At 52.4% G+C, this 22,397-nt stretch overlaps 2 protein-coding genes across 2 annotated transcripts; one reads left to right on the forward strand and one right to left on the reverse strand.

Annotated features, from left to right (window-relative positions):
* Window positions 1–803: 803 nt before the first annotated feature.
* Window positions 804–1,814, forward strand: LOC129782910 (olfactory receptor 14A16-like). Its single transcript, XM_055792425.1, has one exon. The coding sequence runs from the start codon at window positions 804–806 to the stop codon at window positions 1,812–1,814; it is 1,011 nt and encodes a 336-aa protein (XP_055648400.1).
* A 12,763-nt stretch (window positions 1,815–14,577) lies between these two features.
* LOC129782911 (olfactory receptor 14C36-like) lies at window positions 14,578–15,549 on the reverse strand. The gene has a single exon (XM_055792427.1). The coding sequence runs from the start codon at window positions 15,517–15,519 to the stop codon at window positions 14,578–14,580; it is 942 nt and encodes a 313-aa protein (XP_055648402.1). The 5' UTR covers window positions 15,520–15,549.
* Window positions 15,550–22,397: the final 6,848 nt, after the last annotated feature.

Here is a 22,397-nt window from a genome sequence, read left to right on the forward strand (position 1 = left end):
CGCACCCAATAGTGATCTGAAAGCCCCACATAGAGGCGTAGAGTTTCTGTGATGGAGAAAACACTGTTGGGGTGGGTGAAATGAGCTGTGTATCCTTTGCTGTGGGTGGGATGCTGAGTTCTGATGAAAGTCTACAACCTTTACTGGTCTGTGGTGGGTCAGTCCGTTCTCAGCAGTGCCTTGTGGTATTTCAGGGTAACATGGGAGTGTGGCCACCATTCATCTCAGGAAGGTGCAAGCCCATAGAAACTGGGAACCAGAAGGACAGACCACCTCCCCTCACTGTGCACTCACCCACAGGCAATCCTCTTGCCTCACAGACCTCACTCTGTTCCACCGGAGGGCAGCAAAAATGCTCTGCTTTTCTGACATCTGAAAATACTCAACAGGAGAGATGGGGGGGAGCTGTGAAAAAAACTAAAGCTCTCTTACAATGCCTTCACCCTTCCCGTTCCTTAGCACTGGCGCTGCAGACGCTGACCAGCCCTTCTGCGTTGGCACTGGTTTCAGAGGACAAAGTTAAACACCAGGACTGGTCCCTGCCCCCACCCACTGCTGCAGAGTGGGGCTGGCTGGTCAAGAGCCCGTGGGCAGATGCCCTGCTCTTCATCACCCACACGGCCAGCACCAAGCAGGGCTGCAGCCACACAGCTGCAGGAAGGTCTCCGAGAAAAGAGAGGGATGTCTGTGTGTGACGGGGGGATGGTCTGTGGGAAATGGCTTTGATTTTGCTTGCAGAAGTCTCCCCTAAATTATCACTGTCTTTTTCTCCTGTGACAGGACCATATGCCCAGAGGCAGCACATGTCCAACAGCAGCTCCATCACCCAGTTCCTCCTCCTGGCATTGGCAGACACGCGGGAGCTGCAGCTCTTGCACTTCTGGCTCTCCCTGGGCATCTACCTGGCTGCCCTCATGGCCAATGGCCTCATCATCATCACAGTAGTGTGCGACCACCACCTGCAAACCCCCATGTACTTCTTCCTCCTCAACCTCTCCCTCCTCGACCTAGGCTCCATCTCCACCACTCTCCCCAAAGCCATGGCCAACTCCCTCTGGGACACCAGGGACATCTCCTACTCAGGATGTGCTGCACAGCTCTTCCTGATTGTCTTTTTCCTTTCAGCGGAGTGTTCTCTCCTCACCGTCATGGCCTATGACCGCTACGTGGCCATCTGCCAGCCCCTGCACTACGGGACCCTGCTGGGCAGCAGAGCTTGTGTCCACATGGCAGCAGCTGCCTGGGCCAGTGGGTTTCTCTGTGCTGCGCTGCACACGGCCAATACACTGTCACTGCCGCTCTGCCACGGCAATGCCCTGGGACAGGTCTTCTGTGAAATCCCACAGATCCTCAAGCTCTCCTGCTCACACACCTACCTCAGGGAAGTGGGGCTTCTAGTGATTAGTTCCTGTTTAGTCTGTGGATGTTTCATTTTCATTGTGCTGTCCTATGTGCAGATCTTCAGGGCTGTGCTGAGGATCCCCTCTGAGCAGGGACGGCACAAAGCCTTTTCCACGTGCCTCCCTCACCTGGCCGTGGTCTCCCTCTTTGTCAGCACTGCCATACTTGCCCACCTGAAGCCCCGCTCCATCTCCTCCCCATCCCTGGACCTGGTGGTGGCAGTTCTGTACTCGGTGGTGCCTCCAGCAGTGAACCCCCTCATCTACAGCATGAGGAACCAGGAGCTGAAGGACGCACTGAAGAAGCTGATGCAGTCAGGTGTATCTCAGAAGCAACAAATTATCCATGTCCCTTCACAAGGCATTTCCACTTCATTTCTGGAAACTCCAGTGCGTTTAGCATTCTATTTGTGACAATCCTGTTTTTCAAGAAATGTCTGAATCTGTTGCACGTGGGAACCCAGCCTGTCTGACCTGGTGTTCTTTGTACATATGCATGGGTGGACAATTAACCTTGACTCCTGGCTCACATCTCTGTAATAAAAGGAGGATTTCTCAGTTCCAATGTTTGGACTTTTGGCACTAATTCCAAAGCCAAGCTGAGGAACAAGCTGCAGGAATTGTTTCCTGAACAACGTCTCTGATCTTGGGTTCTCCATGGCTCAGGGGAGGAGGGCATGGGGCAAGGCGTTAGGGCATGGGCCTGTGTTGAGCCTTGGCGTGTGGGGGCCCAGTGCCCATGGGAATGGTGGGTGACCAAGAGGGATGTGCCTGGGACCATCTCCCTGGGCTTTCAGGCACCGCTGCCCTGCACAGCAGCACCGCCTGCTCAGGGCCATGCCTGAGACCACATCCCTGGGCAAGAGCAGGTGTCTCTGTGGATGCCCCAGCTGGGGCAGGCTGCTGTGTCCCTGGTGCAGCAGGAGGTGCCTGGGGAGCCCCCAGGCCAGCAGCCTGGTGCTGGGGACAGGGACTGGCCCCGAGGGGCTGCCAGGAGTGGGCAATCAGGGTCCCTGTGAGAGAGGAGCAGCAGACAGAGGGAGGCAATGGCCTCTGTGTCCTCATGCCATGGCTGGTGCCAGCCCTGGGGCTGACTGGCAGGAGGAGACCCCTCTCTGCCCACCAGCATCTCCTGTGCCCTTGTGATGGTCTATGGCCATGGGGTGAGTGCCCAGAGCTCTGCAGCCCCCTTTGGGTGGGCAATTGCATGGGGCCAGCCCCGCGTGGGCTGCTGTGTCTGCCTGGGCTGGGGAGAGGGCAGGGGAGGTGGGCAGAGCTCTGGGGGCTGTGGGGGGGCTGGGCTGGGAAGGGCCAGGGAGAGGGAAACACCAGTGAGAGCTCAGCTGTGTGGGTGTGCAGGGTGGGGGCACACAGCAGGGTGGTCCTGGTGCAGACCCAGGGGTCATGGTGAAGCCAGCAAGGCACCAAAGGAGCGGGACTGAGGGGCCAGATCTGTGCCGTGTTCCCTGCACACCCTCAGAAAGCTGCAGAAGGGAAATTTTCCCCACAAATTCCCAAACACTGCTCATTTCCAAGCCTGGTCATATACCCCAGCCCTCATTAGGGACCACTGCTGCATGGTCACCTCTGTCCTCCTCCGTTGCCCAGCGATACCCAACTCCATCACCATTGCTAAATATAAAGGGAGCCACTTTCCGACTGACACTTGTTACACACAAGTCCCATAGCTCTTGCCACAGTTGGTCTCTCAGGGAAGGCCATTGTCAGAGACCTCCAACAAGATCATGTTCTCATGGCATGGTGTTCTAACAAATATTGATTGAGATCCCACCAGCTGGCCTGGGTCCAGCGCTCCAGTCTTTCATTCAGAACAATTTCTCAAATAATACTCTTGCGCTCTCTCAGCCTCTCTTTGTCCATAATGTGTTCCATGTCCCAACTATCCTTCTGGCCTCTGCAGGACTTCTCTGATGTGTCAGGGTCTTTCATGTGCTGGGAGCCCCATTGTGGGCTCAGCAGTCCTGATGTGGTCCTGTGGTGGGTTAACCTTGGCCAGTGGTGAGACAAACATTCAGCTGCTCATTCGCTGCACTGACTCAACAGGACAAAGGAAAAAAATAAACCAGCAATGCTCATGGCAAAGATAAAGAAAAAGAGATCTCTTAATGATTCTTTTCATGTCCAGAGATGTGAGGTCTTGGCAAAGATTAATTTATTGCCAATTAAAAAAATGTTTGGTTTGTGAGATACTATGGCAGGAGAAACAATGGGTGAGATAATCTGGTTTATTCTGGGGGAATCAGTCTCCTTGGTGTTGACAGGACAGGTAAGCAAGGATGCCAAGAGTCCAGGGGCTTGTGGGCAAGTTCCTCAGACCAAACAGGTTGCCCACTCTGATGCTCACCTGCACCTGGGTCTCCACAAAGACAACAATCTGCTCAGGGATTTGAAGACCAGTGCCACCTTGGTTGTAGTCACTGTGAAGTTGTGGAGTCCCCGATGCCCAGGTAAGTGGGGAAGGAGAGCAGCAGAGCACAGCCCAGGGGCAGAAGGGAAGGAGAACCTGGCCTGCTGAGGGCACTGGCAGGTGGGATCCCATGGGGGCAGGGCCCTGAGAGCATCCCTAGGCCTTCCTGGCCCTGACCAGCCTCACCTGGGGCCTCCACCCAAAGCTTTGTCCATGGCTTCGGGAGGCCATTGAAGCCAGGCAGGAGATTCAGCCCCAGCACAACCTGTGCTGTAGGTGTGCGGGTCTCCAGGCACAACCACAGGAACAGCCTGGCCTGTCTATGGACCTTGTTGGTTCTGAATTTCAGGCTCACTTCCCAGCTTCATTCTGAATGGGGTGGCCAATGAAATGACTCCATGGCCCTCCAAGTCCTGGGGACATTCTGCTGCCTTCCTTCTTTCCTCTAACTCCCTCCAAATTATACACACCTTCCTTGCTGTAATGGGCTGTCTCTGGCCAAAAGCCCAGCAGCCACCCAGCCGCTCCCTCCCTCCTTCCCTCCCCAGTCAGGGCCCAAAAATGAACACAGTCATGGACAGGGGGTCTAACGAGGGATGAGCACGGAGACACAATCACTTCCCGCACTCCCTTGTCAAGGCACCTCTTCATACGCTCCAGGGCACGGCTGGCTGCCTCTGCTACCAGGTCACGGGCTGGGATTGTGTTTTGCCTTCTGTCCCCCAGCACCACCAGGGCCTTTTCTGCACAGACACTGCCCAGCCAGGCAGGTCCCAGGCCCTGCAGCTGCAGGGTGTTAGTCCACCCGAGGGAGGTGCAGGCTCTGCCCTTGGTCCTTCCTGCATCTGTGCAGCTCCTGACAGGGCGGCCACCCCACCTGCCAGGGTTCCCCTCCATGACATCCCTAGGGCACAGGGATGGTCCTCTCAGTTAGGTGCCACCGACAGACACTGTGAGAGTTGCCTCCACTGGATTATCTTTCCAGCTCTTAAACTGTAAGCAGGAGAGTCCCCTGTGCTGCCCACACTGCCCCAGTATGTCCCAGTGGCCTCCAGGTGGGGTGTGAGCCCTTCCCCACTGCTCTCTCAGCCTGACCATCCAGCTGGTGTTTTACTCATCTCTTTCTGTTTGCACCCAGAGTGTCATGGCATCGCTTGGGCAGAACACTGAGGGAGACCATGGGAAGACATTTGTAAAGCTGAGGGAAATGACATCCACTGTGGAGCTCCTCACGCACAACTGCAGGCTGTCAGGTTGGCGAGGCAGGATTTACCCTTGGAAAATCCACCTGGACAGTTACCCGCTCAGGTGCCAGAAATGTCACCCAAGAGGACTCGAACTGATGGCACACCCCTCACCACTGGGGGTCTGTGCAGCCTGTGGTTCCCCGAGCTAAAGGCTGAAGGTGAAGAAGGAGGACAGCGCTCTTGCTTCAGTCCATTGCTTCCTGTGCTCCTGCCTTGTACCACAGTGAGTTCTTGGAAACCTTGCCATAGGCAACGCAAGGCTCTTACATCCTCCCACAAAAGCCCTCCATTCTCCAGGGTGGACCAGCCCAGCTCCCTCAGCCTGATCTAACAGGGCACGTGCTCCAGCCTTGACCATCTCTGTGATTCTTTACTGAAATGGCTCCAGCGTGCCAATGTCTCTCTGCTATTGCGGAGCACCAAAGCTAGACAAGTACTCTAGATGTGGGGAAACAAGTGGGAAGCAGAGGGAGGGAATGACTTGCCGTGGCTGTGCTCCTGGTCATACAGCCCAGGAGGCTGTTGGTCACCTTTCCTGATGGCTCCTAGTTTGCCGAATGCAAACCAAGGACCCAGCCAGGCAGTCCCTGCCCTGTGTCATCGCAGGGCCTCGGTCCACTTTAGGGGCAGGACTTTCAATTTGTCCTTCTTGGGTATCACGAGATTCATGGGTGCTTCCAGTCAAGAGGAAGTTCCTCCAGTCTCTATGACCTTCCAGTGGGGATGGAGAATGGCCTCACTGGGACATCGGCCTGCTCACACAGCTCCCTGGGATGCCGCCCCTCCACCTCCCTGGAGTGGGAAGCATTGAATTTGGTCAAATGACTCCTGACATGATCCCCATCCACACTTGGCTGGTTCCCTCCAGAGTCCTGCCTTCAGGCACAAAGCTTTGGGACACGATGCTGGGGAAGACTAAGGCAAAGAGGACCTGGAGGATGTTCAGTTTTATCTAGACCTGCTCTTACTAAGCTCAGCAGTGGCCACACAGGGGCTTCGTTTATTTCTTAAACTGTTCTGCAAGTAGTGACAGATCCTCTTGATGCCCTTGAACATCTTGCAAGACCCCATACTAAGCAGGCTTTGGCTTCCCTGAAGACATCCCTATTTCTAAATTCCTCTTTGAGCCCTTGTATCCACCTCCAGGATGCTTCCTTTTCTCTCTGGAGATTCTTGAGGAATTCCTTCTTTAGCCAAGGATCTCTCTAGGCATGTCTGCTTGATTTCCTGCTCCTCGGTATGGACAGTTCCGCTTGGAAAATGCTTTCCTGAATGACCAGCCGTACACAGCTCTGCTGTCCTTGAGTGCTGCTGCCCATGGGACTACCACTACAAGTCCTCTGAAGAGGCTAAAGTCTTCTCCCCCTATTTCATGAGCACTACAGCCGGGGCTGACACTGGTTTTCACATCCCTCAGCAGCACTGCCTGTTTGGCAAGGACCAGATTCAGGTGAGCGTCACCTTTGTTGGCCTGACACCTGTGCAAAGAATTTGTCTCAAGAGACCCCCGACACCAGCTGGACAGGGTGTATCCTGCTGTGCTCCCCTTCCAGAAGGCGTCAGGGTCATGAAGTCCCCAATAAGAGCTGGGATCATGGACCTGCAGACTTCCTTGGCTTGCTTAGATAAGCCTTTCTCCGCTGCCGTACCCTGAGTGCGGGTGCTGTGTCTCCCACCAGGATGGCACACTAACCGGCCTCTCGCTGACACTCTCCTGCAAGGGCTCACCCAACCTGCTGCACACCCCGGAGAGGAGATCCGCACGTGCAACAAGTGCCTGCACACGGAGGGCATCCCCTCCTCAGCTTCCTGGCCTGTCCCTCGTGAAAAGCCCACACCTTTCCCGGCCGCACCACTGTGACCCGTCCCACCACCCGTCATGATTTATTTCATCAATATCATGATTTACTCCATCAATATCCAGCACGATGACAGCATGTGGAAGTCCAGCTCCTCCTGCCTGAGCCCCAGCCCCAAGCCATCGGTGCGCTTCTGGGCTGCAGCACCTCAGCCGTAGCGCTGGGGCCAAGCTCAGGCTTCTCTCGGGCAAAGCTGGTACCAAGCGCCCCCGAGCCAGCGTGTGCCCGTGCTGTGCTGGAGACCAGAGACCCGCTGGAGTGGGTGGCGGTGGCAATCTAAGTGCACCAGCAGAGGAAGCCCTGCCCTCTGCAAGGCCAGAAAAGCAGTGCTGGGCTCTGCAGCCCTGGCAGAAGAAGGCTTGGCTAGCTGCAGTGCTGCTGAGGCCCCTGAAGGCCTGTGGGGGAGGGGAGGCTGACCTCCAGGAGGACATGGTGCTGCTGAAAATGTGCTTCAGTTTGCATATGCTGTGATCCAGGAACACTGTGAGAACCATGCACTGGTTCTTTGATGGTATCTTCACGGGGCTGAGCAAAGGATTGCTGGAATAAGTACCAGTGGAGTGTGGGAGTAGCCAGGTGATTGGAACCCCCACTGTGATGGGCTTCCTGTTCATGGACCAGCTGGATGAACTTGGGTCAGACCGTGACGCACTGCAGGGCTGGCATTCAGTTGCTGGTTGACAGAAACCAAATCTACCTGAGGTGCCACCTGGGCTGCCTCAAAGGAACCATATTCCTGACAATAAAGATTTGGATGCCCACGTTTTTATGTTGCAGAAGGAAGCCGAGCTACAGCAGATACCAGAAGCAGTTACAAATGCTGCAATACCTCTTGTATGGGCTTCAGGAACACCAGGGCAACCCCAAGCAGGGGAACCAGTAATCGTCCAGTGGAAGCCAAATGGCAGACCAGCAAGTCAAAAGCTGTACCCAGTTAAACTACAAGTCAGGAAAGGGTTGCAGTCCTTAATTGAACAAATCACAGATTTGGGGTTACTAAGAGAATGCCAATCAGAACATAACACTCCAGTATTACCTGTCAGGAAGCCAAATTCAGAAGAATACAAACTAGTGCAAGATTCAAGAGCTATAAATCCAACTGTGCAAGATGTCCATGAGGCAGTAGCACACCCACATGCCCTCCTGACCACCCTGAAGGAGAATGAGGAATGGTTTACTGTATGAGATGGAAGATGCGTTCTTCTGCCTTGTGCTGGCTGCTGCCAGTCACCAGTCGGTTGGTTTCAAATGGGAAAGCCCTGAAACTGGTCGAGAAACCCAGCTGTGCAGGGCTGTATGACTGCAAGGAGTTAAAAATAGTCCTACAGTCTTTGGAAATCAATTAGCCAGTGAGTTGGAAAGCTGGCAAAAGAGGTAGGAAAATGTCGCCTTGCTGCAATAGGTAGGTGACATACTGCTAGCAACCAGTAGTAAAGAAGATTCTATAACAAGGACCTCCTAAACTTTGGGGGCTAGCAGGGTACAAAGTACCCTGGGAAAAGGCAGAGACCACCCCAGAAGAAGCAACCAATTGGGGATTTACAATTTGCCTGGGCCAGCAGAGTCTTGGAGCTGGAGGAAAAGGGCCATTTGTCAAATCCCAGAAGCCAAATGAAAACAAGAGCTCAGAGCATCCCTGGGAATGGCCGGGTGGTGTCACTTATGGATAACGAATTTGGGACTCATTGCCAAGCTTTTATATGAAGGTGTCGGAGGAAAGGGAAACCTCCTTGTCTGGACTCAGGAGTGCAGAGATGCATTTACGGAATGGAAATGGACTGGAATGAGTGCTCCAGCTCTAGGCCTCCCAAGTCTAGAAAACCCATTGGAACTCTTTGTGCATGAAAGGTGACACGTTGCCTTAGGAGTGTTGGCCCAGAGCCTGGAACCATGGAGCAGAGCCGTGGGGAGCTTTTCCAAACAGCTGGACAGTGTCAGTAAAGGACGGCCAACCTGTCCGTGCACGGTGGCAGCTACAGTATTACCGATGCAAGAGGCCCAGGAACTGACACCTGGGCAAAAATGACATGATCTCAGTGGAAAAGAAGAACCAACTCATGATTGTTTAAAGACAATGGCAGAGGTATATTCTAGCCGAGTGGAATTAAAAGGCACGCCAACAGAAAATGGAGACTGGGACTTATTTGTAGGTGGTAGTACTTTTGTGCGAAATGGGACCCAAAGAGCAGGATATGTGGTGGTAACTATCAGAGAGAGAAGAGAAGCCAAAGCCCTCTCATCTGACCCGTGGGCCCAAGAGGCAGAACTCACAGCCTTACTAAGGGCACTGGGATTATTATGAACAGACAAGGCTTTTTTAATGCATGGACATATTTGAAATTTGCCTTTGGAATAGACCATGCCGATGGGGCTGTTGGAAAGAAAGAAAGAAAGAGGACTCTGAACCTCTCAAGGATCCCCCGTCAAATTATGAGGCAAAGACCCAACAATCATTTCAGGTGACCAGTTGACCCAGGGTGCTGGCAATTATGCATTGTAAAGTGCAGCACCTTGGAGATAGCTCGGTGCATATAGGACAGCAAGTGGCAGATCAAGCAAGGAAAGAAGCAGCTGAAAGTCAAATATTGCTAGTCCTGCCAGAGAAACGGCAGAAATTAGGACCTAAGAGCCCACAGGATCCACCAGAAAACAATCAGTTGGCTAATATACTGAAGGCAACCCAAATCACGGATGATGGGTGACTCCTTCGCATCAACTAACATTTACAGAGGAAATTATGTGTGAATTGGTTAAAAGGAAGCACCACGAAACTCTCTGGGGAATTGAGAGTTTGGTAGAAGCCTTGAAAGGGCAAGTTCTAAATGTACCATGACTGGGAAAACAAAAAGCAGAGTGAAGAAGCCTGAGTTGTACCTGAAGAATAACCTCACCTAGCCCAATGATCTTTCCCAGGGCTGACAAAGCCCAGGGGATTACTGGCAATTAGACTTTTTCCAAGTTACTGCAGCAAAATGGGTATCCGTACCTTTTAGTAATGGCAGATGCTTTTTCAGGCTGGCTGGAAGCTTTCCCTTGTCGCACCAATAAGAAATATCGTAAGTGTAAGTTCAGAGATTATACTGAGATTGGGGTACCCATAGGACTTTCTTTGGGTAGGGGTCGACACTTGGTAGTAGAAGCCCTTCACCTTTTAGCTAAACTAGGAGGGGTAAAATGGGATCTCCACACTCCATGGAGACCTCAATCAAGCGGGAAAGTAGAAAGAATGAAGCAAAGCCTGAAAGGACAGATGAATAAAATTTGCCAAGAACCTCAGAGAGAGCAGTCAGATGCTTTTCCCTCAGCATTGCTACAGATACAGGATCCAGCGTAAACGGAAGGAGAGACTTAGTCCTTTGGAAAGGATACATGGTAAACCTTGCCAGGTGACAGAAAGGGGAGTGAATCCCAAAATAATAGAAGGGAAACATGGCTTAAAAGAGTATGTTCAGTCTTTATGAAAGGTCCTGTCCTCTCTCCAGAGGTACGTCACTGTGAGCGCAGATCTGTCCCTGGACGTGCCTGTACATCACTACCGACCCGGAGATTGTGTGTATCTTAGAACGTGGTTGGATGAACCTCTGAAGAGAAGTGAAAGGACCTTTCCAGATTTTGCTCAGCTCCTACGCTGCTGTCAAGCCTGAAGGAGTCACTCCATGGACGTGCCATAGCAGGGTTTAAGCAGCCACATCACCAGAATGGACTGTCAAGCAAGAAAAACCTTTATGCTTGAAACTACCTCCAGAATCATGAAGTTCTAGGTTCGGTATCTTGCATTATTGCCAGACAGCATATAAGTGAATGACTGAAATGCGACCCCAGATAAGACTGGGCTGTCTACAGGGAGGCTGGAGCCTGCTACTTGTCTCTCCTTTGTAGATATATGTTGAAACATGTTTTACAGATGTATAGAATTTGGCCTGTGATGTGGTATGCTAAATCCTCAGCTTGGGTGGGATCAGGAGGAGTCATGGACATGGAATACTCATTTGAAAATTGTTGAAGAATCGATAAATGCTGTTAGGAGGAGTGATTGTTGGGTAGGTACCCATTTCCCTGAATGTCCTCATGCAGGAATGCCTGTAGCTGGTATCCCCATCCCATTGGGGACTCGTGGGAGTAACTGTGGCTAAGACCAAAATACACTCATTGGAACGAGACTGACCTCCAGACCTGGACAACACTGAATCCACACTCAGTGTGAAGTGTGTTACTAAAATGAAGCCGAGACACACCAAAATGGAACTCTGGTCTTTGTGGGGCCCTACCCACATTGTGATTGCTCAATGCATTTCATGAAGCTGTCAGAACTAACTAGCAGTAGGTACTGGAACGTTCCACTGGGCACTGGGTGGTGCTGGATATGTGCCCTGTAGCACAAAAAGCATTACCACCAAGGTGGTCGGGTAGATGTACACGGGGAGGGATTTTTCCTGATATGACTGACTGAGACACTGGAGAACAGTCGGTGGGGAACAACTTACCTGCGGAGATACAGGCAGAATCAACCACCCCTTACAGAGAGACCCACTGGGTTTCACTCTTCTGCTGGGTGGTTTATTCCTTGGCGAGGGGCTGCTGAACTGGGGAAAGCAGTGATAAAGAGATCCACAGGAAAGGAAGAGATGGCCAAGGACACTGCAGGTGCCATAAACTGCACTCTGTACGGCACAGGCAATGGCCGTACGCAAGGGGACAACCCTTGGGTTCTCTTGGTGACTTCCAGCCTTGCCCGTGCCCTTTGCCTTCTGTCTCACGTTGTCCTACGCTGTCCCACGGCTGCTGCTTTTCCCCGGCAGGCCACAGGCACCCATCTGGCTTCCCCACCTTGCTCTCACCCTGCCCTTGCCACACATGCACTGATGTCTGCCCACCCTCACACGCTGTTCCTGCAAACACAGACATGGACTGATCTCATATTCCTTCTGGACGACGTCTCCCACCACAGCACAAGCCCCTGAGGGACATTTCCTCCTCCTGACCTCCAGTCTCCACTTTCCCAGCTGCACTGGGTGGCAGTGCTTCTCCCTCCTGCTCTTCCCTACCTCCAAGGAAAGCTCCACCACCTGGGAAACCACCCTTCAGGCGGGCATCCCGACCCATCCCCCTCCTTGTGGCCTTTCCCCTGACCATGCCACGGCCTCATCATGCTCTTCCAAGGCTGCGAGCCTTTCAGCTTCTCGCATAGACATGAGCAAGCGGTGTGCCTGCTGCGGTGCTGTCATGTTCTCAGGCAGCAGCGACGTGACAAGCAAGAAAGAAGCCCCTTGGTTCTGCTGGCCTGCCCGAGACACTGGCAGATGGAGCTTAACAGCACGTGTCCCAGCCATGAGTCAGGGGCTGCCCTACGCGCTGTGTCAGGCAGAGGTGACCTCACCGCCCCTTTCCCAGGCACATTGCTGCTGGTGGCCTGTCCCCTCCGCAGGCAGAACTGGCCTCACTGCCCCCGTCACAGCCATTGGCTTCCTGCTGGAATGTGAGTCCCTGAGACACAACTCACCACGAGATACCGTCCTCAGCCGTCACCCTCCCCGTGGCCCAGCACCCAGCAGATAAAGGGAAGCTTCTGTCAGCCAATTTATCTCATGGATTTCCTACCTACCATTTGGCTGAGAGAACATTCCCCAGAGGAACTGCTTTGTTTCTACTGGACCATGTTTTGTCTCTGCTTCTGCGCCTCTGTTTTCCCTTCTTACCCCTGCTATCCCATCCCAACTGAGCTCTCCAGGGAAGTGAGTCAATGAGTCCTAGAATATCTCAGGTTGGGAGAGGCCCCTGTAAATGCCCTTGTCCAGCCGTCCTGCTCAAGGCAGGGTGAACTGGATGGCATTGCTCAAGGGCTCTGCCCACTTTGGCATCATCCACAGGAGGGTCTGAAAAGCCACTTTGTCAACTTGTACTGGGAGACAATAAAGACATTCAACACAGTTGGCCCAACTGCTTGCACTGGAAGATGCCACTAGTCAGTGGCCACCAGGAGGACTTGACCACTGGTGACATTTGGTCTTGAGCCCCTGTGGCGTATGATGCACCGACTCTGGGAGAGGATCGAAGGCACAAAGACACTTGAAGACACCTCGAAGACACTTTATTAATCAATAATCAAGCAAGCCTTTTATACCTTTGCAGGGGGCTGACGTGTCAGCCTGTAATTGTGCTCAGCAATTTTCCACTCTGGGCTCTTTTTTTATTACAGACACAGCAGCTCAGCAACTCCCTTTACCTACAAGGCCACAAGCTCTGCAGACCACTCTCTATCTTCAAGTTTCTCCTCTTGCTCCCATGGCTTCCTTCCAACAAGCATAACTGTGTCTCTCTCCCAAGGTCGGGTTTCGCTCCCTGACGCCGCTGAGCTAGCTCAAGACATAGCCACAAGCCCCCAGCCAACTTCCACCCACAGTATCCTCCATTTCTTCACTCCCGAAGTCACCCATCTGCCTATACAGAAAGTGCAGGAGAAAAAGTCAAAACCCTTGCAAAGGTCCAGGTACAAACCATCCCCTTCTTGCCTCAATACGTATGGGTGCAGCAAGCCCTTTGATGTCCCACAATTACCTGGAAATGGCTGCAGGAGTATTTCCACCATCGTTTCCCCAGACACTAAGGTGAGGATGACCAGCCTGTATTTCTCCCAATTGTCCTTCTTGCTTTTCCTGAACAAAGGCTGGATGTCTGCCTTTTGCCAGGACCCCAGAACCTCCCTGATTGCTCGGACACATTTGAGGGCACCATCCAGAAAGGGTGCCGTGATCAGACCGAGGCCCTTGCAATGAGCCTGCCCAAGGCGGGTGAGATGAATCTCCCTGGGACAGTGGCCTTTGTTCCTGCAGTCACACACAGGAACGGCCAGGCGCTGGGAGGTGTCCCCACCTCAGCTGGCCTCATGCACTGCTGGCGTGGTTGAACCCCAGCCTCACGCACACAGGGGTGCTCAGAGGCACGAGCCCGTCCCTGGCACATGCGGAGGCAGAGCACTGCAGCAGGCACAGTGACTGCCTGGCCTCCTGCTGCCCCTGCCAGAGGCTGGCAGCACCTCAGCTCGGGGGTGTCGCGCCCTGCTCGGCACCTCTCGGAGATGGCCCTCGTCATGAGCAACGGGCACGGGGACCTCGGTTCAAGGAAGCACGTTGCAGTGCTGCATTCAGGTGGTCTCCACAAATCCATAGCATTTTATGGAGGCCAGCACCGTCACAGAGTGCCCGTTGCCTGCCCCTGCCTGCGCTCACAGGACTGCCACGCAGCACGGCGGTGACCAAGCTGCCAGAGCCCTCAGGCCTTACACCAAGGCAGGGGGTCACAAGATAAGTGTAGATGTGGAAGGAGGACAGTATTGGAGAGCCAAGGGCTGGTGTTCCCTGGTACTGCTGCCATGCCAGGAACCTTTTCCCCTCCGTCTGTGGACAGAGGAACTGTCCCTGCAGCTCCAGAAAGGCCTTGGAAGGAAGAATCCCAGCCAAAATAAAGTTGCCTAATGGCCCTTTGGCTTTGTTAGATGAGGAGAGAGCAGGGCACCTTCAGAAAAGAAAATCACAGAAGGAATTAGAATGGGGATGACAACTTTATCAGAACTGAAATACCACAAGTAACTACAAAAAATTCAGAAGAGAGTCAGGGTCTGTGATGAATTACATTATAAATGTTATTCATAATTTTATTCCTTCAGAAGAAGATACAGTTATCAGTTTGCACATTGCACCCTTCAGCTCCTGGTTCCTCATGCTGTAGATGAGGGGGTTCACTGCTGGAGGCACCACCGAGTACAGAACTGCCACCACCAGGTCCAGGGATGGGGAGGAGATGGAGGGGGGCTTCAGGTGGGCAAACATGGCAGTGCTGACAAAGAGGGAGATCACGGCCAGGTGAGGGAGGCACGTGGAAAAGGCTTTGTGCCGTCCCTGCTCAGAGGGGATCCTCAGCACAGCCCTGAAGATCTGCATGTAAGACAGAATAATGAAAATGAAACACCCAAATACTACTAAGACACTAGCCACAATAAGCCCCACTTCCCTGAGGTAGGTGTGTGAGCAGGAGAGCTTGAGGATCTGTGGGATTTCACAGAAGAACTGTCCCAGGGCATTGCCTTGGCAGAGCGGCAGTGACAGTGTATTGGCCGTGTGCAGCGCAGCATAGAGAAACCCACTGGCCCAGGCAGCTGCTGCCATGTGGACACAAGCTCTGCTGCCCAGCAGGGTCCCGTAGTGCAGGGGCTGGCAGATGGCCACGTAGCGGTCATAGGCCATGACGGTGAGGAGAGAACACTCCGCTGAAAGGAAAAAGACAATCAGGAAGAGCTGTGCAGCACATCCTGAGTAGGAGATGTCCCTGGTGTCCCAGAGGGAGTTGGCCATGGCTTTGGGGAGAGTGGTGGAGATGGAGCCCAGGTCGAGGAGGGAGAGGTTGAGGAGGAAGAAGTACATGGGGGTTTGCAGGTGGTGGTCGCACACTATGGCAGTGATGATGAGTCCGTTGGCCATGAGGGCAGCCAGGTAGATGCCCAGGGAGAGCCAGAAGTGCAAGAGCTGCAGCTCCCGCGTGTCTGCCAATGCCAGGAGGAGGAACTGGGTGATGGAGCTGCTGTTGGACATGTGCTGCCTCTGGGCATATGGTCCTGTCACAGGAGAAAAAGTGATAATTTAGGGGAGACTTCTGCAAGCAAAATCAAAGCCATTTCCCACAGACCATCCCCCCGTCACACACAGACATCCCTCTCTTTTCTCGGAGACCTTCCTGCAGCTGTGTGGCTGCAGCCCTGCTCGGTGCTGGCCGTGTGGGTGATGAAGAGCAGGGCATCTGCCCACGGGCTCTTGACCAGCCAGCCCCACTCTGCAGCAGTGGGTGGGGGCAGGGACCAGTCCTGGTGTTTAACTTTGTCCTCTGAAACCAGTGCCAACGCAGAAGGGCTGGTCAGCGTCTGCAGCGCCAGTGCTAAGGAACGGGAAGGGTGAATGCACTGTAAGAGAGCTTTAGTTTTTTTCACAGCCCCCCCCCATCTCTCCTGTTGCCTATTCTCGGATTACAGAAAAGCAGAGCATTTTTGCTGCCCTCCGGGGGAACACAGTGAGGTCTGTGAGGCAAGAGGATTGCCTGTGGGTGAGTGCACAGTGAGGGGAGGTGGTCTGTCCATCAGGTTCCCAGTTTCTATGGGCTTGCACCTTCCTGAGATGAATGGTGGCCACACTCCCATGTTACCCTGAAATACCACAAGGCACTGCTGAGAACGGACTGACCCACCACAGACCAGTAAAGGTTGTAGACTTTCATCAGAACTCAGCATCCCACCCACAGCAAAGGATACACAGCTCATTTCACCCACCCCAACAGTGTTTTCTCCATCACAGAAACTCTACGCTTCTATGTGGGGCTTTCAGATCACTAATGGGTGCGAGGGGACAGGTTTCCACTCTGGAGGGCAACTTGCTGCTTGGAAGGGAACTTCAAGGAGGTAGCCAAGTGCCCTAACAAGAGCATCAGGTTCAGGGAGAACCAGCCCCTTGCCCAGCCCCACATAGGGCATTGCCCACAGACCCACAGCTGAGAGGAAAGCTGGGACACTTGTTCCCATGGACACACCTGCAGGAGAGGACCCACAAGGTCAGAGTGTGACTCTGCAGCTGAAACACCCATCCCCAGAGAGCCTGACAGCAAGAGCTAGAGAATAAAACTAACCCAAAATGGCAGAGAAAGAAGTAAAATTGCACTGAAGGTCTAGGTAAGAGTGTCCAGGGCGAGCGAGCCAGGCACTGAGGGCAGCGTTGCCCTTGCCCAGCTCTGCTCGCCGCCTCCCACACACCAACACTGCCGGGCAGCTGCTCTCAGCCCCTGTGCTCTGCAGAGGGACCGGGGCACGTGGCTGCAGAGCTGCACCGCGGCTCTGCTGGAGCTCTGGCTGCAGAGGGGGTGGCTCACGCCTCGGGACCCCCAGCCCTGAGGGCAGAGGCTTTGCTGGGGGGAGAGCAGGCCAGGGGGATGCCTCAGAGAAAGGGGTCTGCACTGCACATGGTCAGAGAGAGCTTTCTGATTCTCCCTTCCACAACAATTCTGTCTGAAGTTTCCTATCAGTCCTTGCAATATCCTGGATGTCAGGAGACTTTCCTTGTGGGACGTATCTCCCTGTGCCAGGTCTTTCCCTGTCAGTGCTCACAGACCACATCTCTGCCTCTGTGCACTGGCCCCACACAAACGTGCCTCTCTGAAGGGCACTGGCTGGGCACAGGGTCCTGTCCGCAGGGGAAAAGGGCAGCTCAGAACGACCCTGATGGCTCCAGCAAAGGTGCTGCTGCTGCTGTTCATAGGCGGAGGAGTGGCTGAGGGCACTTCAGGAGGCTCCTGGCAGACCTCCTCATCACTCAGAGTTACAGCTGGCAGTCTCAGGGACATCTTCAAACTCGAGATCTCCATTAACATTTCTGCCTCCCCTCTCCTGCCCCCAACAACAGAAAACTGAAAACACAGATTGAGGAGAGCCCTGGATTTATCATAGCAATCCCTGCGCTGACCTTCGATACGAAAAGTCTCATCCAGACATATTCTGAGGGTAACCTATACTTGTAAGCAGTGCTCACCCTTGCGGCACACTCTCAACAGCAGAGAGATCCTTCCCTATCAGGGGTCGGTCCATACGCCCCCAGAGCTGTCGGGAGCCCCCGGCAGGCTGAGAGCTGCCCCTGGCAGGCGGCAGAGCCCCTGCCCCAGCACACAGCCCCCTGGGCTGCAGGGACCCTGCTGGCAAGGACAGCCCTGGGCACCCCTGCCTGCACAGCCACCTTCACAGCCCTGCAGCCGGCCCTGGCACAAGGCAGCCCACATGCCCTGGCCCTCCCACGCTGCAGCAGGGAAGCCCTGCTCTGCAGCACACTGGCCTCCTCCACAGCAAAAGGCTCCCACACGGTCCCACAGGCTGGGGGGGCCCAGCTGCTGCAGACCCGGCTAGGAACTGCAGAGGCATTGCCCTGCAGCCACACACTTACCGGCTCCAGGGCTCTGCAGATTTCTCCAGCAGGGAGCTCTCAGCAGCCCCCCACCAAGGGCTGCTTTTGAGCTCTCCCTGCCTCCCTCCCCTGCCCCTCTGGGCTCCCTCCAGGTGTCCCTGGGGCTGCAGGGGAACCTGCTGGGCAGCAGGATGAGGCAATCCCTCACGGGCCTTGCCTCTCCTGGGGGGGGACACTTATTTCCAGCAGCGGCAATTCCCTTACTAGAAAAAGTTTTCTGCAGGAGTATCAACTTTTGTTAACCCATTACTAGAGAGGACACCAGGAAAACTGCAGCAAAGGATCCAAGTACTCCTAAAAGAGCGTGTGTGTATGTGTGTGTCTGGTGGTTCTGCAGGCAGGGGCAGGGAGGATGTCTTCAGTGCTTCAGTAAGCCCTGCAGAGCCCATTTCAGCACTTCATTGCACAGTCCGAGGGCTCAAGACTCAGCTCTCCTTTGCCCAGGCCATGTCTCTGCTCTGAAGCAAAGCCTTTGCACCCCCGGGCTCGGGGACACTTGGTACCAGGTTGCCTTATGGCCAGGCAGAGCTGGGCTGGTGCCACAGCTGGGGGGCTTCAGCCCAGATGTGCAGCAGTGCCCTCAGCCAGGGGCCCACGCAGAGGCAGCTGCAGCCCGTCCTGTTGCAGACAGAGCTGTGACACTGAGGGAACCAAGTGCCAAGGCAGGTGGCAGAGCTCAGCACAGCTGCTCGGCAAGGACAGCAGCCTCCAACAGCCCAGGCATCCACCACGCGGTTTAGACCGGTGAGGCAATTCCAGGGCACCCGAAGGAGTGGCAGGGCTGGCAGCACCCACCCATGGCACGCATGGCCAAGGGTTGAGCAGGGGAAGTAAAGTTCCCAGAGACTGACCACTAGTGTAATATTTCATGGTGTATGAATGAGGTGAGTGGGTTGACCAGGAGAGATTGTGCCTGGACATCCTCTCTGCTTTCTGTGAGGAAAGGACAGGATTGCTCGACTTAGAGCAGTGGTCGCCTTTCAGTGGAAGGGAGCATAGCTTTCAAAACCCTCTTCCACAATATTCTGGTGCCCACATTAGGATATTTCGGGCCTGCATGAGTAGAGAAGTAGATATTTATTAAATCAGCTGGATCATCAGTCTCTGACATACATGATCAGTGCCTGGTTCTCTGCCTGGAGGCATCCAGGTAGATGGGTGCTGATGGGATCTAACCTGTCACCTTGCCTGTTGAACCTGGAGGAGATGAGAGGGTGTTTTTTCATAGAATTTCTAGATGAAACCACAAGTCACGGTCCACTCAGTGGACTCGTGATGGTTCATTAACCACGATCTCGAAGCACAAAAAATCAAGGCGACCACGCCAAGGGGTTATGCTTCAATCAAACAGCACAATTTTATTGTTTGCCCGTAAAGCGGCGTGCGATAGGTAGAAAGACAGAAAGTGAATAAAAGGAAAAGTAAAAAGAAAAGGAAAGAGCATTATAGCTACCACCACGGGTCTAAGGCGTCTCTATGGTCCCAGGTCCAGGCAGTGTCCCGCCGCCGGTCCTTCCGATCGTCGTGATCCTTGTTATGACCACAGTTGTGATCCATCTTCTGGACAGCTGTTATGCGGCCTTATTCAATCCCAGGTGGGAGGGGATGGCATAGTACTCCTCGTACCGTGCAGTTCTCCTTCCCAGGGTGTAGTTGTTCCTTTCAGTCCCAGGTTGCAGGGAGCGGCATAGTACTCCTCGTACCGTGCAGTTCTCTTTCCCAGGGTCTTTGTGTCTTGGTGTCCATGAGGACCACATTCCATCTCCAGGTCTCTGTTGGCAATGTTGAGACCATATTGTTCTCTTTAGACCGACTCTTACACCACCCCGTGGCTCAACATTGTTATCAGGACCACGTGGCAGCGATATAATCCTCTGAGAGGGGTAAAAAAGGGCAGGGAAAGAAAAGCGGAAAAGAAAATGACAGACAGGAAAAGAAGGGGAAAATAATCCTCTTTCTTTCAAACAGTTCAAAACAATCAAATGGTATTCATAAAAATGACTAAACATAAATCTGTTTAGGTCTTATACAATTTTCCTTGTGTCAGTAGATTTAGGGATGTCCACATTGGAAGGGATATTCAACAAGATACGTGCATTGATTACAGATGTCAGATACGTCAATTGCTTTACCATTCTCCAATTTAAGACATACAATATCATTGACAAAACAAGACCAATCAAGACCAATATCAAAAGGATGACAATAGGGTGACACAACTTGCTCAAGATGCCAGTAGCAGTCGGTGACCATCCGAAAAGTGTGTCCCACCATCCGTGTTCTGCATCTTTTCTCACTCTTCTCAAGACACGGTATATTTCTTCCACATTGTGATGGACAGTTATCAAGGTTTTCTGTCCGTTTTCTCTAACCTTTGCCAGAATCTTGATCAAGTCTTGATGCTGTAACAGTTGTTTTACCAAGGTGAGATTCATTCCAATGGATACAGGCTGCAAATCGTGAATTAGTGTATAATTAGATTTCAAGAGCTGGTGGGATGTGCCTGGGGCTAAATAGGAGAAGTCACATCCAGTGATGTTCATAAAATTGCAAACGCAAGAATTGGAATGATTCTTAGTATCTACAATCACCGTATCTACAGATACAGAATTACAAGCAGTTCTCAAACATGCACAACCCTTGCCAATATATACAAGCACTGTTTCAGGGTTATCGTCAGGACGAATCTCAAAATGGCAGATTCTCTGTGTAGTGTCTAAACAAATGTCCTGAGCTCTGATTGTGTTGCCTTCACAGACAAATCCTTGTTGTTCCTGCACGATACAAGGTTCCAAATCTACAGTTTGCCATTTCTCATCCACCTTTTGGGCCCATACTCTGTGCTCGAAAGGATAGAGTGTGGTTCCCTTCTGGTTCAATCCTAAGGCAATAATGGGGTAGATTACATTTATTGACGCATGTGACGTCGTCAGTACAAAAGCGGTGGCAATGTTTGTGGTGGGGTTATAAGTAAAGTTTACCAAATTCCACCAGGATTGGAGTTTCCTCTCAAAATCGGTGGCACGGTCCCAGACTACTTTCCGAATTTCAGTGGGAAAAGTGCCTCCTTCACCTTCTCTAATAATCGAGGCAGCCACTGATTGTATCCATAATTGAGCCTGGATACAACTAAGAGCCAGAGAAAGGTTATTTTGGATTATGCCAAGTGTATCTACAATCAATTTGTGATCTTCCGTATTCACCTTTTCCCATTTTGGTAACACATCTGTTAACTGCCACTGGTTAGTTCCCAGAGCCAATAGGGAAGATTGCAAAGGTTGTTGCAATCCTGCCAGATCATTAGCTGTAGTTGCCGATTTGGTCATTAATATCTCTGAGTCAATGCCATTCAGAAACCCCAATCCTGTTCCCAAAACACCAGTGAGGTCTCTCCGAGTCCGTTTCCCAAAGGTGTCTGTCTCCGCAGCCAGGTTATCCCTCCCTCATAAGAGGGTTTTAGGAAAGGAGAGCAGGCTGGCTGAATATCTGAAACATTAACTTGCATCAACAACTCAACTCGTTTAAGAGACCATTTTGGATTAAGCAACTTTTGTTGTTGACCTGTATTTCTGACTATATATGGTCCAATTTCAAAAAGTTTTGGATTGGGTACAGCCATTGGTTGAGTGGTAGGTGTAATGACATCTATTCTGAGTTCCCCCCAGTATTCCGTGTTGTTTATGCCACACATAATCTTATAGGGGTACTGCATTGCAGTCAAATCCAGTCAGCACTCTTGGCTTTGGTTTTTACATGACAAAATAGAACCATGGGGTTCAATTTCATAGCTGTTTGTTGGCACAATAAGGGATTCAGTAATTAATCTGCATCGTATGGAGATGTTGTCACCCTGAGCCACCATAAAAGGGGGTAAAACTTTATTTTTGTCATTCAGCGTGAGGGTCGTGTCCATGCCATGGTGTGTGACTATTGCAACAAGCATCACTGGGGTTTTAGTTACAGCATTTATTTTGAATTTGAAGGTCAGACTCAATAGATCTGATCGGTTTGCCGGATTGCTTCGCCAACTACACACCACATAGACAGGTCTCGTCAAGGTGAGGTTATACCAACAGTCAGTCTTGTCATTTTTACAAGACTTAGAGATCTTAACGTTGTTGGTACAAGGATCAAGGGTGGTATAATTGCCGACGTGCTTTTGGCGACAGCACATAATAAGGGATTCTCGCTTATCACATTCGCACTCAGCAGCATGACAAAGTTTTGCTGAAATACCGGGGTGAATCCTGGTTGTTAAATTTGGATCCAAAAGATTGCCAGAGACGGTAATTAAAGAGGCCTTTACATAGAGAAGTCCTTCCACTTTTCTGCATCCTACCATAACCTTTTCTCCAATTATTCCAGTTAGAGTTCTGATCCAGTCTTTCCTATCCCACTCCCATTCAAGTGGGATCATCATACAGTACTACAGTGGCCAAATTTAGAAAGTGATTCTTTGGATACTGCCCTGTAAA

This window comes from Falco peregrinus, chromosome 19 (assembly GCF_023634155.1).
Source record: "Falco peregrinus isolate bFalPer1 chromosome 19, bFalPer1.pri, whole genome shotgun sequence".
In the NCBI taxonomy this organism is placed as follows: Eukaryota; Metazoa; Chordata; class Aves; order Falconiformes; family Falconidae; genus Falco; species Falco peregrinus.